The sequence below is a fragment of the Moschus berezovskii genome, chromosome 1 (genome assembly GCF_049115385.1).
Source record: "Moschus berezovskii isolate FMDL1 chromosome 1, NW_MosBer_1.0, whole genome shotgun sequence".
Taxonomy (NCBI): Eukaryota; Metazoa; Chordata; class Mammalia; order Artiodactyla; family Moschidae; genus Moschus; species Moschus berezovskii.
In genome coordinates this window covers 15,415,498-15,429,317 of record NC_142460.1, presented here as the reverse complement: position 1 = coordinate 15,429,317, position 13,820 = coordinate 15,415,498, and the positions used below count along the sequence as shown (strand labels likewise).

The 13,820-nt window shown below is 49.3% G+C and overlaps 1 protein-coding gene across 2 annotated transcripts in view; it reads right to left on the bottom strand.

Moving 5' to 3' along the window:
• The window catches only part of KAT2B (lysine acetyltransferase 2B), a 92,706-nt gene that overhangs the window by 19,410 nt on the left and 59,476 nt on the right, over positions 1-13,820 (bottom strand). For both annotated transcript variants that reach the window (XM_088835457.1, XM_055417157.2), the window contains 4 exons: positions 9,898-10,023; positions 7,442-7,578; positions 4,545-4,753; positions 3,098-3,224 (listed from right to left, as the gene is read on the bottom strand). In XM_088835457.1, the coding sequence (XP_088691583.1) occupies positions 3,098-3,224; positions 4,545-4,753; positions 7,442-7,578; positions 9,898-10,023 (599 nt within the window). The remainder of the gene's footprint in view (positions 1-3,097; positions 3,225-4,544; positions 4,754-7,441; positions 7,579-9,897; positions 10,024-13,820) is intronic.

Here is a 13,820-nt window from a genome sequence, read left to right as displayed (position 1 = left end):
CCCCTTCAGTTTTTAAAGAGTAACCTTCATTTGCTAAAAATACTTTCAAGTTACTTACAAAAAATGGCTTTTCTTTTCGTTTTTCCTGCTCAGTTTGTGATATTTGGCCACCTTCCTTCAAGTCTTTAGAAAATTACATGGTTTGGGGGAAAAAACATACACTGCCCTTCTGGGAAGACAAAGCATCCAATTCATATTAACACCTTTAGTTTCCCTCTGGAATCCTAAAAGTGTGCAAGGCAACCTTAGCCAACCTTTCCAAACAAGTTGCTTGGTATAGCTTTCTGTGCAAACAAATATTATGCAATCTTCTGAAGTTATAAACCAAGGGCATATTTTCAAGTTCCTCTCCCTACAAAAAGCCCAACCAAATTTTCTTTTTAAGCAAGTTCCTAAATTCTGGACCCCTGGGATTGTTTCTCAGTTTGGCTATGGGGAAATGAACCACACAGCGTGGACAAGCACAGCGACCACACCATCTGAAGACACACTGCCAAAGCGCCCCAACACAGGCGCAGAGGTCAGTCTCACGCAACCGTGTGCCCTCACCTTCCCCAATCAGAAGGATGAATGTGACACTGGTGCATTTTGTGTGCCCTTGGACGCTTCGCGTTTTGAGGCAACATCAAAAGCCCCATTTGCGCTTTCTGAGAGGAGACCGCAGCTGTTGAGATCGACACGGTCACTGTACACAGAGGAGAGCTGTTAATGAGGCCAAAAGCGCCCTCAGCACTGGCTGTGGCCCCCAGGCCAAGCACAATTCCTTCCAGAGACCATCCATCTTCAGTTTCTGTATCCGGCATTGCTTCATGGTAACTGAGGAAGGCAACAGTGTCCTTACCCTCACTGTCCAAGCCCAGAGAGCCCTAGTCCTGAGCGAGACAGGTGCGATGTGAGATACACGGTGCGTTTCAGAGACTCAGGAGAAATCAAAGGTGTAAACGGTCTCCACAGTTCCCGGACACCGAGTGCCGTTGCAAAGACAGGACTTTGGATACACTGAGCAACATGAAGGATCTACTCCTAGAATTATTCCTGCATATCTGCAATGTCACTGACAGAAGATTTAAACTCACATATGTAGCTGACGTGGGCACATCATGTTACAGATCACTGGGCAGCGCTGACTTAGACTTTCCAATAATTTATGTCAGCAGCTACTGAATCTTGAGCTACTTATCTTTCCACCAATTGCCATATTTTTGCCTGACTTTAGGACTCCCCAAGTACCAAATAAATAACACTCTCAAGACACGTTTCTGGTTCCGCTTCCATAAAAGCAACTGAGTAGGACACAACATCATCTAGATCTTCCTGACAATTAGGAATCTGGTTTATTCCAGGCAGATGGCAAAGCCAACCACACTGTCAACACGACAGTCTGGTTCCTGGGGAGGGACTTGTGCCAAGGACAGCTGGGAGGGCAAATCAGAATCACACACACTCACAGATCCATCCCTCAGACTCACAGATCCGTCCCTCACACTCACACAGATCCGTCCCTCACACTCACAGATCCGTCCCTCAGACTCACAGATCCGTCCCTCACACTCACACAAATCCGTCCCTCACACTCACACAGATCCGTCCCTCACACTCACAGATCCGTCTCTCACACTCACACAGATCCGTCCCTCACACTCACAGATCCGTCTCTCACACTCACAGATCCGTCCCTCACACTCACAGATCCGTCCCTCACACTCACAGATCCGTCCCTCACACTCACACAGATCCGTCCCTCACACTCACACAGATCCGTCCCTCACACTCACAGACCCATCTCTCACACTCACAGATCCGTCCCTCACACTCACAGACCCGTCCCTCACACTCACAGACCCGTCTCTCACACTCACACAGATCCGTCCCTCAGACTCACAGATCCGTCCCTCACACTCAGACAGATCCGTCCCTCACACTCACAGATCCATCCCTCACACTCACAGATCCGTCTCTCACACTCACAGATCCGTCTCTCACACTCACACAGATCCGTCCCTCACACTCACACAGATCCGTCCCTCACACTCACACAGACCCGTCCCTCACACTCACAGACCCGTCTCTCACACTCACACAGATCCGTCTCTCACACTCACACAGATCCGTCTCTCACACTCACAGATCCGTACCTCACACTCACAGGTCCGTCTCTCACACACTCACAGATCAGAATCACACACACACAGATCAGTAGTTAACACACACTCCCCAAAAGACCATGTTCCAACCCTTGCCTGAGTATTTCTGAAACTCAGTCATACATTTATTCCAAATTTCGTGGATTCCCAACAGGATTTCTGTAGTCCTTGCCCCCGACTTCAGGCACAAGGTCATACGGAATCTTCCTGAGGTCTGAGATACCTGAGTCCTCTCCCTAACCTACATGGCACCCCACCTCTTCTGGTGGTGCCGCGTGCCCAGGCATGTGTGGACACGTCTGCACATGGAAATCATCACCTCTTCACATGCCACTAACTAAACCTGAGCTGCTCCTGGGGCGGCCTGGTGTCATCGGCCCCAGCCCCGAGGTCCAACAAAGCCCGGTAGAGCCTCACTGCGGGTATGTGGCCGCGTGTGCGCGCCACAGACACACACACACACAGACACACACACACACAGACACACACACACACAGACACACACACACACAGACACACACACACACAGACACACACACACACACACAGACACACACACAGACACACACACACAGACACACACACACACAGACACACACACACACAGACACACACACACACAGACACAGACACACACACACACAGACACACACACACACAGACACACACACACACACAGACACACAGACACACACACACACACAGACACACACACACAGACACACACACACACACACAGACACACACACACACAGACACACACACACACAGACACACACACACACACAGACACACACACACACAGACACACACACACACACACACACACGCAGCGAGAGGAGGTTCCTCACAGAGTCCGGGACTCTCTGGACGTGGAGATCCTGCCACGCTCTGCGGCTTCTGTGAAAAGCACCACATCCTGCGTTTCTCCTGAGACCCTGGGTGAGCCTTACCTTGACTTGTTCGTTAGAGGTTACGGCGCAGAAAACAATCTCTGTGAAGCCCTGGGACGGGAACATCCGGAAGCAGATACCGCCAATGACACGGCCGTCTTTGATTAAAGCAAGGGTTTTGTGTTTCCTGGAAGAATAAGACTGCGTCACCGTTTCACCTCCTGTTTGGGGTGTTCCTCACTAACCAGTCAGGAAAACTGGAAGGGAGGGGAGTTCTTTCTTGATTTTTCTGTGGAAACCACCTCTGTCTGGCCACCATCTCACTAGAACATTCTCTAAGTGGATGTCTTAGAGCAAGCCTGCCTCCCGGGACGTCCCCGGAGTGTCCATGAGGACAAGCGCCAGCCACCTGAGGGGGTCTGAGCCCCCAGACGAAGAAGAGAGCCCGTGGACAGGCGCTGAAACAGGGTCATGTCCGACAACTGTGAACGCAGGACGGGAGCCCAGGGGGAGCAAAAGCCAGGGATGTGGGCACACGTTTCTGAAGAGTTCACTCTCACTCAGAAATGCCACAGAAGCTATAAGGAAACAAAAACACAATCCACCTGCACGGTTTGCTAAAACCTGCCTTCCAGAATCCCATCAGGGCTTCCGCCTAAAAACGTCACTCTGAACGGTCATGGGTCACAGTCCACACAGGCGACTGGGCTCTATATGTTAAAACGCATTTAATTATGGAAGCTTCCTTTCCTGTCTTTTCCTTTTTTTTTAATGCAATGGATGATCAAAGTTAACCTAACACCACGATAATCTTGTCAGGGCTTCCAGACTCAGGTAAGAATGGAACCTACTTAATATGCCAAAATCAGAATACCTGACTATGCGAAAATTGGGACATCCTCTTAATGTTTATGTATTCCTTCACGGATGCAATGAATGAAGCATGGGACGGTCACCGGAGCTTTAAATATAAAGCCTCATTAACAAAAAATGGATCAGCTGCTGGAAAACTGATCTGGACGCCTTTGGCCACGGCCACAGCTGTGCCGCCACTCTGTCCACACAGCTGATGAGAAGCAGCAGGGCTTGGTGGGTGACTCTGACTGACTCTCACTGCCCACGCAGTTCCTCTTTCACTTAAAAAGGAGAGTGAAGTCCCTGGTGGTCCAGTGAAGACCGAACCTTTCAACACAGAGGGTGGGATCAAACCCCCATTGGATTCCTGATCAGGGAGCTGAGATCACACGTGCCTCAGGGTCAAAAAACCAAAACATAAGACAGAAACAATATTGCAACAAATTCAAAAGAGACTTTAAAAATGGTCCACATCAAAAAAAAATCTTCAAGGCTGGTTCATGTTGATGTTTGGTAGAAACCAACACAATTCTGTAAAGCAATTACCCTTCAATTAAAAATAAATAATTTTTTTAAGTAAAAAAAAAAACTTAAAAAAAAAAGAATACAAAATAAATCAGGAAAGTAGAAAGCAAAGTGGGGCACGACTCACGGGTCAAAGACGAGCCGGGTGATGTACTCCTTGGGCATGCGCGGCAGCTGGTGTGAGAACACGTTCTGCAGCCCCACCAGCCACATGAGCACCTTCTTGTTGGGCTTCTGGCTCAGGGAGTTGCCCACCACATGGAACTCGATCACACCCCTCCGCTCCTCCAGCCTGGCTGCCTCGTCCCTGGCTGAGTGCGCTGACAGAAAGTTGGTCTGGGAGCAGGAGACAGGAGGTTACACGGAGCCCCTCCCTAAGACGGGAGGGATCGTTCACGGCAGCGCCGCTCCTCCGTGTGCTAATAAGACGCGTATTTGTGGGTTTCGGGGTCCCAAACAATAACACACAAGCCATGAAAACAAAACAGACAGCTAGGCAGAGCCCCCCACGTGTCCATGGAGACTTGGTACACACCAGGAGTCACCAGACTTTCTCTGAAGGGTCAAACAGCTCATGTTTCGATCTGCAAGTCAGGAGGCCTCTGCGGCAGCTGCAGACACCGCAGCAGGGAGAACGCAGAGGGACGTGTCCGCGTGGGCAAGGCCGAGCGCCCCAGGACTTGATTCAATGGGGGAGGCAGTCTGCGTCTGTCCTGGGCGCTACAGCCTGCCAGTCCTTGGTTTGGGGAATCCCGTCTGGCTGAGCACCCTTGGGATCCCAGACCCCAAATCCTCCCTGCAGGCCCAGAGTGGCAGTCGCATCTATACTACCAGCACCTCTTTTTCAGAGGAAGAGAGTCTTCTTTGCAAAGGAGTCGTGTTGACCACTCTCAACCAAGCTGGCAGTACAACCTCCTACCAGCAACCTGTGCCCCATCCTATTTAACCCACTCAGTGGGGTGCAGGTCAGTGTTCAACAAACAAACCCCCATGGCAGAAGGGCCAGCTGCTGGCACGTGCCCACTTCACTGGTCTAAGGCTGATGCCGGAGGCCCATCTGCCACTGAAGTCAACACATTTAACGACCATCTCACAAAATTCCTGAAAATTTAAGTTGCCTTGTGCATACCAGTACAAGGCAAGTTCAGGACACTACTAAATCCACCCAACAAATCCTGACATGTGTGACTACATCCACACTTCACAGCTGAAACAAACTGAGCAAAACTATTCTCTGAAGTTACTAAATCCCCGACAGACAGGTACACAAAAAGTCCCAAGGACTGGATACCTAAAAGGAAATGGAAAGAACAATTTTACAAGGAGATCACTCTCTTAACAGCATTCCAATTCTGTGAGTTATCCTCAACTGCACAAAATAAATTTCTAAGGAAACATGACAAATTAAACATGGATGCTGGGAAAGGTTGGGGGCGGGAGGAGAAGGGGACGACAGAGGATGAGATGGCTGGATGGCATCACCGACTCGATGGACATGAGTTTGAGTGAACTCCAAGAGTTGGTGATGGACAGGGAGGCCTGGCGTGCTGTGATTCATGGGGTCACGGAGAGTCGGACACGACTGAGCGACTGAACTGAACTGAACCTTCACCCAGCAGAGCCATTCTAAAAAAAATTTCTACAGATGTTTTGAAAAATCATCTCATTTCTTCATTTCCTGGAAGCTGTCAGAGCATCTAAAACTCCTTTGCCCCTGGATATGACACGAGATGACAGCACTTGAATCTAATCGTGAGTAAACAGACACAAACTCAGGGACCTTATGCCAAAGCAGGAGCTGCCACAAAAGGCCACAAGAGGGCTGGCAACTGTTCTAGAATGAACTAGATAGACTAAAGAGGTGAAGAGATCGAATTAAATGCAATGTGTGACCCCAGACTGATCCTCCAATAACAAGAATAGATACTAAAACAACAAAATTAGGATATATGGGGAATCTGGATATGGACTGTACATTAGGCCAAGAGAATTGATGCTTTTGAACTGTGGTGCTGGAGAAGACTCTTGAGAGTCCCTTGGACTGCAAGGAGATCCAACCAGTCCATTCTAGAGGAGATCAGTCCTGGGTGTTCATTGGAAGGACTGATGCTAAAGCTGAAACTGCAATACTTTGGCCACCTCATGCGACCAGTTGACTCACTGGAAAAGACTTTGATGCTGGGAAAGGTTGGGGGCAGGAGGAGAAGGGGACGACAGAGAATGAGATGGCTGGATGGCATCACGGACTCGATGGACGTGAGAGTATGAGTGAACTCCGGGAGTTGGTGATGGACAGGGAGGCCTGGCATGCTGTGATTCATGGGGTCGCGGAGAGTCGGACACGACTGAGCGACTGCACTGAACTGAATATAACTCTAAGCAAACTTTTTGACAAAGGGCCAGGTGACAAATACCTTAGGCTTTGAGAACATACTTCAATAAAACTTTATAAAACCAGCAAGTGGACTGGATTTGGTCCCCAGGCTGTAGACTGCCTACCCACACATCAGATAATACTGCAATCCAGCTGACTTTTCCGGCAGTGATAACTGCACTGTGGGAATGCAAATGAATAGTCTCAGTGTTCAGAGACACATGCAAACAACAGTTAGGGGTGAAGTGTCACAACATCTGTATCTAATTCTGAAACAGCTCCACATGGCTTACAGGAGAGGAAGACAGAGGGACAGTGAACGTGGCATGCAAGCCATTTGTGAGTCTAAATAAAGAGCCTCTGGATCTTTATCACGGAATTTTTGCAACATTTATGAGGGTTTAAATTTTTCAAGATAAAAAGTTGAAGCGGGAGGAATGCCTTCAGTGGTGGGGATTATGTTTCCCCACGACGCAGCCGTCATCAGTGGAATTACGCTCTCACCAGCTTGCCCGCCTCTCCACCCTGAGGACCAGACAACATGCAAACAGGGGGCACAGCTCCCTCGGCAACAACACCCCATCCCCAACAGCAGCAGCTGCAGAGCGGATGGGGTCCACCCGCGGGCGGCTCGCACTCCCCCTACTGACCTCTGGCCCAAGCATCGCGGTGGGGTCTGTGATGGTGGACATGACCTCATGGATTAACTCCAGTGGGATATCGCCCATCACCCGGGGCTTCTTGGTCTCCTCCAAAACATGAGAGTCGTTCATTTTCCTCTTTTCTCCTTGATGATCAAAACAAAAGGGCAAACGATGGTTGTTTTAAACACAAAGCACATGCCAACTAATCCAACTGATTTTCTAATAACACTGACAGGTGTGGACATCAAGCCTCCCTGTACCAGGGAGGAGCAGTGCAGCAGCAGGTGGGGAAGAGGAGCTTGCAGTAACTGCCCACCATTCTTTTTTTTTCTACTTTATTGATTGGCTGGGCAGCATGTGAGATTTCCTTAAGCAGGGACGGAATCTCTGCCCCCTGCACTGGGACACAGAGTCTCAACTGCTGGCCCATCAGGGAGTCCCCCAAGTGCCCACCATTCTGAACAACATTTCCTCTCTACACTAAGTTTTTTAACTTGACATATGAGTTATTAAGGCACCGCCTCTTCATGTGCATATTGAGGGATGAGTCTAATTATCACTGGTTATTAATCTCCATGTTGGAGATTAATTGTCCCTTTGTGGTCAGAAGAATATGGTCCTTCTGATACTAAAGGTCAAAATTTCTTGAAATGAGTTATGACCTAAAACTTGATCAACGTTTGTAAACTGAGCATCTTCTAGAGACTGTGTTTCCCGATTTTCGTGCTCTCTCTGTGTTGATCGTGTTTGTCCTTTCTGATAGTTTTGTCTGTTTGATCTATGAATTAATCAGAGATGTTTCTTCAAGCACTAAACTTCTGGTTGATTTGATCATTTCTCCTTATAGTTCTGTTAACTCTTTCTTTCATATATGTTTGCATGGATGTATGTATGTATATATACATCTTTGAAAGTATGTTATATGTGTGTGTGTGTGTCTACATATATTGGAAATACACTCATGAACTATTTCACTTTGATGGTGAATTTAATTTTTGTCATTACAAAATGACTCTCATGATCTCTCTCAATCCTTTTTTGCCTTAAAATGATGCCTCAACAGTGAGTAGGGCCCCTGGCCTTGGAAGTAGACACGTTCATTCCCAGGATGTCCAATACATCACAACTTGGAATAGGCCAGGCAAACGCGGGGAGAACTCTCTCCCACTCTCCTCCTCAGATTACGTGGCCGCCTTCTGTCCTACTATCGTGTTTGGTTTTTCTTTTTCTTTCTTTTCTTCTGTCATAATGTATTTATTTTTACAATTAAATTTTTAAATGCTCAAATCTAATTTATTCCTCAGGTGTGAATTCCAGTAAGCAGGCTCCATATAGCATTCGAACCATCCTGAGCTAAACAGCAGCAGAGCAATGTCAAGCATCTTGTCCATACAAGATGCTTTTCCAAATATGAGACTACTTACTAAACAGCTTTTGTTGAGTTCGTGTTTTTACAACTTTTTAGTTGTTATTATTGGAGGTGAGTGAGAATATTTTCCTTCATTTGACCAACTCATCAAATCCTACCATTCCACAAGAATAATGGTGTGAACTATTTATTCTGGAGCTTAGATTTATACCCAATATGCCCCAAACTTGATAGCTTGCTGAGTTCTGCAGTAAGAAAGCACCCTGGGCTATATCTGAGTTCAACAGCAGTTTCTAGAATGATCAGTCATGTCCCCCTTGGAAGTGGCCCCGGTGCTGCATGCTTAGTCCTCCACAGAAAACCCTGTTCTTGCCCCATTTCACGACACTTCTCAGTGTCAAACTTTGCTCATGCCAAGATGTGTCTGATGTGACAGCGGTGGACACAAATGCAGCCTTTGGAACATTCTATAACTGCGAAACGCCTCTAGCATTAAGAGGTTTTTGGTCCACATGGCAGATTACATTCATGGCCAAATTCTTTCCCCTCCTGTCTCCAGCTTCTGCCACGTGATTCTGCGGCTCTTCCTACAAAAGGTGTCAAGGCCATCTCCCCACCCCGTGACTCTGAGTCTGACCACGTGATTCGCTTCTGATGACAAAATAAGGCAGGCATCATGGTGTACCAGCTACGAGCTTAAGCTGCAGGACACTGCATTTCTTCCTGCTCTCTGGTGCTTCTGCCATCATCATAAGGACGTATTCTGCCCCAAGGAAAGGAAAAGACATCCAGTGGTCCTCAAAGAAGGACAAGAATTATGTGAGCACAGCCTGACGGAGACGAGCCGTATCAGCCACCCCCTAGGCAGCACACAGAGTGAACGAGCTATGCTGATAAAGGATCAGTTTGAGACTCCGCATTTCGAGCTGGCTTGTTACAGCGACAACTAACCAATGCAGCTCAGGTGGGGCCCCGGCCATTAGTACCCTCGACAAGCACAGCACGCAGCTGACTTAAGGCTCCCTTTGGCACTCCTCAGATAACGGGGCTTCTCGGGCAAATCACAACCCTCGCTGACACCCTCCGAGCTTACCTGGGTTTGCCTCAATCCCAGACGTGCCTCGACAAGACGGGCTGGTGCTCCCTCCATTCTGCTGCTCAAGGGAAGCGGAGCTTGAATTGTAGGAAACTGTCCCAGCCACAGGAGGTGGATTGATAACTGCCCCCAGAAGAAGGAAAAGAAGGTATTAAATTCCATCTTCCTTGGGTAGTAATGACCCAAGTGCACACGAGACCATTCCATTCCTGTCTAGCACCCCAAAGAAGTTATTTTTAAGACAGAAGCTTTGGGGCCAATGTGAGCTTGATAATAAAGACAAGGGTAGTTACAACCCATTGGATAAAATAAAGACATCTGAGTCCAAAGTGATAAAATAAGAAATGAACAAATAACTAATGAGGAGAAGGTAAAACTCTCCTTACAGGAGAATAGCAACAAATAAGGAAGCAATGATGGAAGTTGGGGGTGGGGAGCGGTTAGGGAGCAGCCAGAACAGAATGACTGATTCAGGGAAGAATCATCTGTGCACACTGAATCTTGTGACTGCAATTTTGATAAAGATAGAATAGCCTCAAAGTATCTCCCCACAAAAGTACCTTTTTTTAAAAAATTACCGAAGCAGAAAAGTTAACACTGCAGTGGAGAAATCTCAAAAACCCCACCTTAATTCAGTGACAAACTTCACACCAGCAATTCTGGGAGAGGCCTACCTTACGTGCCTCCCAGTGTGACAGGAAGTGGCCATGAGCCGCATGGCTGAGATAAGAGGCAGGATGGAAAACAGTGGCCAGATTAAGGAATAATACTGCATCAAGGCTGAAATTCCTCACTGTGGTAACTGCTGGGGTTAAATACGAAAACACTCTTGTCCACTGAAGTCAGCAAAGGGGCATGACCTCTGTAACCATCAGACCGTTCAGAAGACAGGTGCATACACACACGTTAGTCTACACAGAGAGAGGCAGCGAGCAGCAGGAGAAATGACGATACAACACGGCACACGCTGACAACTGGTGAGTCTGGGACAGAAAACACACAGCAAGGGGCTGCCTGGTCCTGGTCCTGTTACTTTTCTGTAAGTTCAAGAGTGTCTCCAAACAAAACCATTTTGTTTTGTCTTTTAAAAAAAAGAAAAAGCCAAGGTACAAAGTAGGACGCTGTTTGCTCGTGCGTGGCTGATGGCAACATGGGCATCAGTGAGGCCGCGCACAGAGCTCGTCTGACGGCACAGACAGAGGCCCCAGAGCACGCCATCTGGTGTCGGGGTGACCACAGGGGACGCCCCCGCAGCCAAGGGCGGTGAAATAAGCAAAACGAGCTATGGAGACACTGGCACACAGCTCCTAACTGAACAGCAACCGGTATGTAAAGAACCGGAATATACTGATCGACAATGTGTGTTAGCTTCAGGTACAGAACGAGGTGAATCCGTTAGACATTTACATATATCCACTCTTTTCTAAGTTCTTTTCTCATACGGGCCATCACAATAAGTGTTAAAAATAAAAACAGCCATATATAGGTGAGACCCCCTGAGATGCACACACACGAAGGAATCAGAAGAGACTGAAGCACCAGGCAGCAGGCCTTCCCTCCCAGCAAACGGGACTCCTGAATTTCAAAGAATGCCGGAGCGCTTCCACACAAAGAGGAAACTCTGGTGACTCACAAGACATCTGAGAACCTCACCAAAGTTCAGAGCCATCACTGTGACTGTCATTTCTCACAGGTGCCTGGATGTGCAGACATGCCAATTAAGGAGAAGATTACCCTTTTCTTTCCCCCCAGAGAACACACTGCAATTACAGCAGAACAGAAGTCAGCTGGCTTCCGACGGTGGCAGGGAACAGATGAGTGCAGTCCAGCTGGACTGGGTGACAGCCAGAGCCACTGGGGTGAACCTGACGTCCTGGGGCAGAAACAGCCACCGTCTCCATGCTGTGCGGTGACGGGCAAGACTCAGGGAGCAGGGCAGGGCAGGCCAGGAGGCGTCCTGAGCAGGAGGGTCAGGGAAGTCTCAGCCAGAGAAGGACCCCCTCCGTCCCTCCAGTAGAGAACTAACTGGACCTGCCTGGAGCCCCAGGTCCCCGCCCGATCATTCCCCTCTCCTTCCGCACGGGTCTGCCTGCACATCTGCGAGGCACACAGGGGCGCGCAGGGCAGTGCAGTGGGAATCAGACGCGATGGGAAACCGAGTCCTGTCACTTGGGAGGCTCTGCTTTTGGGCCACTGGCTGCTCCTCTCTGAGCTCCCATCTTTCATCCATATACAGGGGTTAGCCACACCAACTTCTCCTGGTTCTGGCTAGAACTTAAAGACCCGAAGCAAACCTCACCAGCCAGCACTCACTGCAAGTGTGAGCTATTCTCATGGATAAACTGGGTCTGACCAGGTAGGCATCACACTCACGAAAAGGGGGCTGGGTAGCACGGTGAGTGCAGAGGACAGCAGGTCTCAGGCTGACACCCGACAGACCCTCCAGGAGCTTCTAACGTCTGAAGGCCACGCCCCTGGTCAATTATGCCACAGCCTCTTGGCAGGGGCCTCAGAATCAGTAGGCTTTTTATTTTTTTAATATTTATACCTTTGGATTGTGGGGTTTTAGCTGCAACCTGCAAACTCTTCGTGGTGACATGTGCGATTTAGTTCGCTGGCCAGGGAGGGAAGCCAGGCCCCTGACAGGGAGTGAGGAGCATGAGCCGCTGGCCCACAGGGAAGCCCCAGACATCAGTGGTATTTTAGATCCCGTGGATGGTGCCACCGAGCAGCCAAGTTAAAGAACCGGGGATAGGATATTATCAAGGTTCTGTGAATTTTTGGAAGAAAGGAGACCCAGCTCTTGCCGGAAGGCAGTGCAAGAATTAGAAAAGGGTTTGCGGGAGAGACGTCAGGCAAGTTAAAGACAGAGCCAAGCGAACAGCACGGGGGCAGAGACAGACACGGCGCCCAGGTGCGGGGGGAGCCCACCGGGAAGGGCCGACACAGGGCTGGAGTCCTGTCCACGCACAGAAAGGCCCCGGAGGGCCGCGACCTATGAACCAGAGAACTGTGAGGTTATAGTTTACGGCCTAAGGTGAAAAACTGAACACCAAAGGTGTCTGTGACATGGTTTGGGAACAAAAATCCAAACAAAGAAGGTTTCATCCAAACCAAAATACCTCATTCCCTAAGTATTCAGCTGGGTAGGATTTAATTATATTCACATCCAAACTCAGGCTCCAGATGAAGAAACGTTCTAATCACCTTCTCCAGTGCAGTATGCACAGTGAAAGAAGCCAGAGTCAAAAGTTACGTGCTGTGTGATCCCACTCATGTGGCGTTCTGGGCCGAGCTTAGTGCCGAGCTCGTGGCCAGGACCTTCCTGGGCTGACTGCCACGGGGTGACACAGTGCTGGGCGTTCACCAGAATCCACAGGACCACACGCTAGGGGTGACTTTTGCTGGATACAAAAACAAACCGAGGGAGGTGCCGAGAACAAGCGACCTTTGCTGCAGGCGGCACTCACGGGCCCCGGAACACACTGAACCGGGTCTACTGAAAAGTCGACACCAAAATTCTGCCTTCTGCCTCTCCCTGAGGCCACACAGAAATGCCTGCTCTGGGACCTCCTGACAAAGTTCTCTGAAGCTTCTGAACATTAGGCAGGAATTCAGACCCTGTCTCCAGACTCAGTGTGACTGCAAAGGCCTGCTGAGACCCTGAGCCCATGGGGGATTGCACGTCCTGAGACTGGGCCCCACCATTACCCAAGAGCAGCCTGACGCTCAAAACAGACATCCAGGCTCACGAGCCAGACTGAGACGCGACTGCAGGGCCGGCCGGGCCTGAGACTCTGTCTTTCAACGGTCGGCATCTGCCTACAGACCTGAGCACCAGGCGCTTCGCCCTCCGCACAGCTGTGCAGGGCAGGCTGAGCAAACCTCGGGGCAGAGCAGCAGCTGCTGCAGTCTTAGCT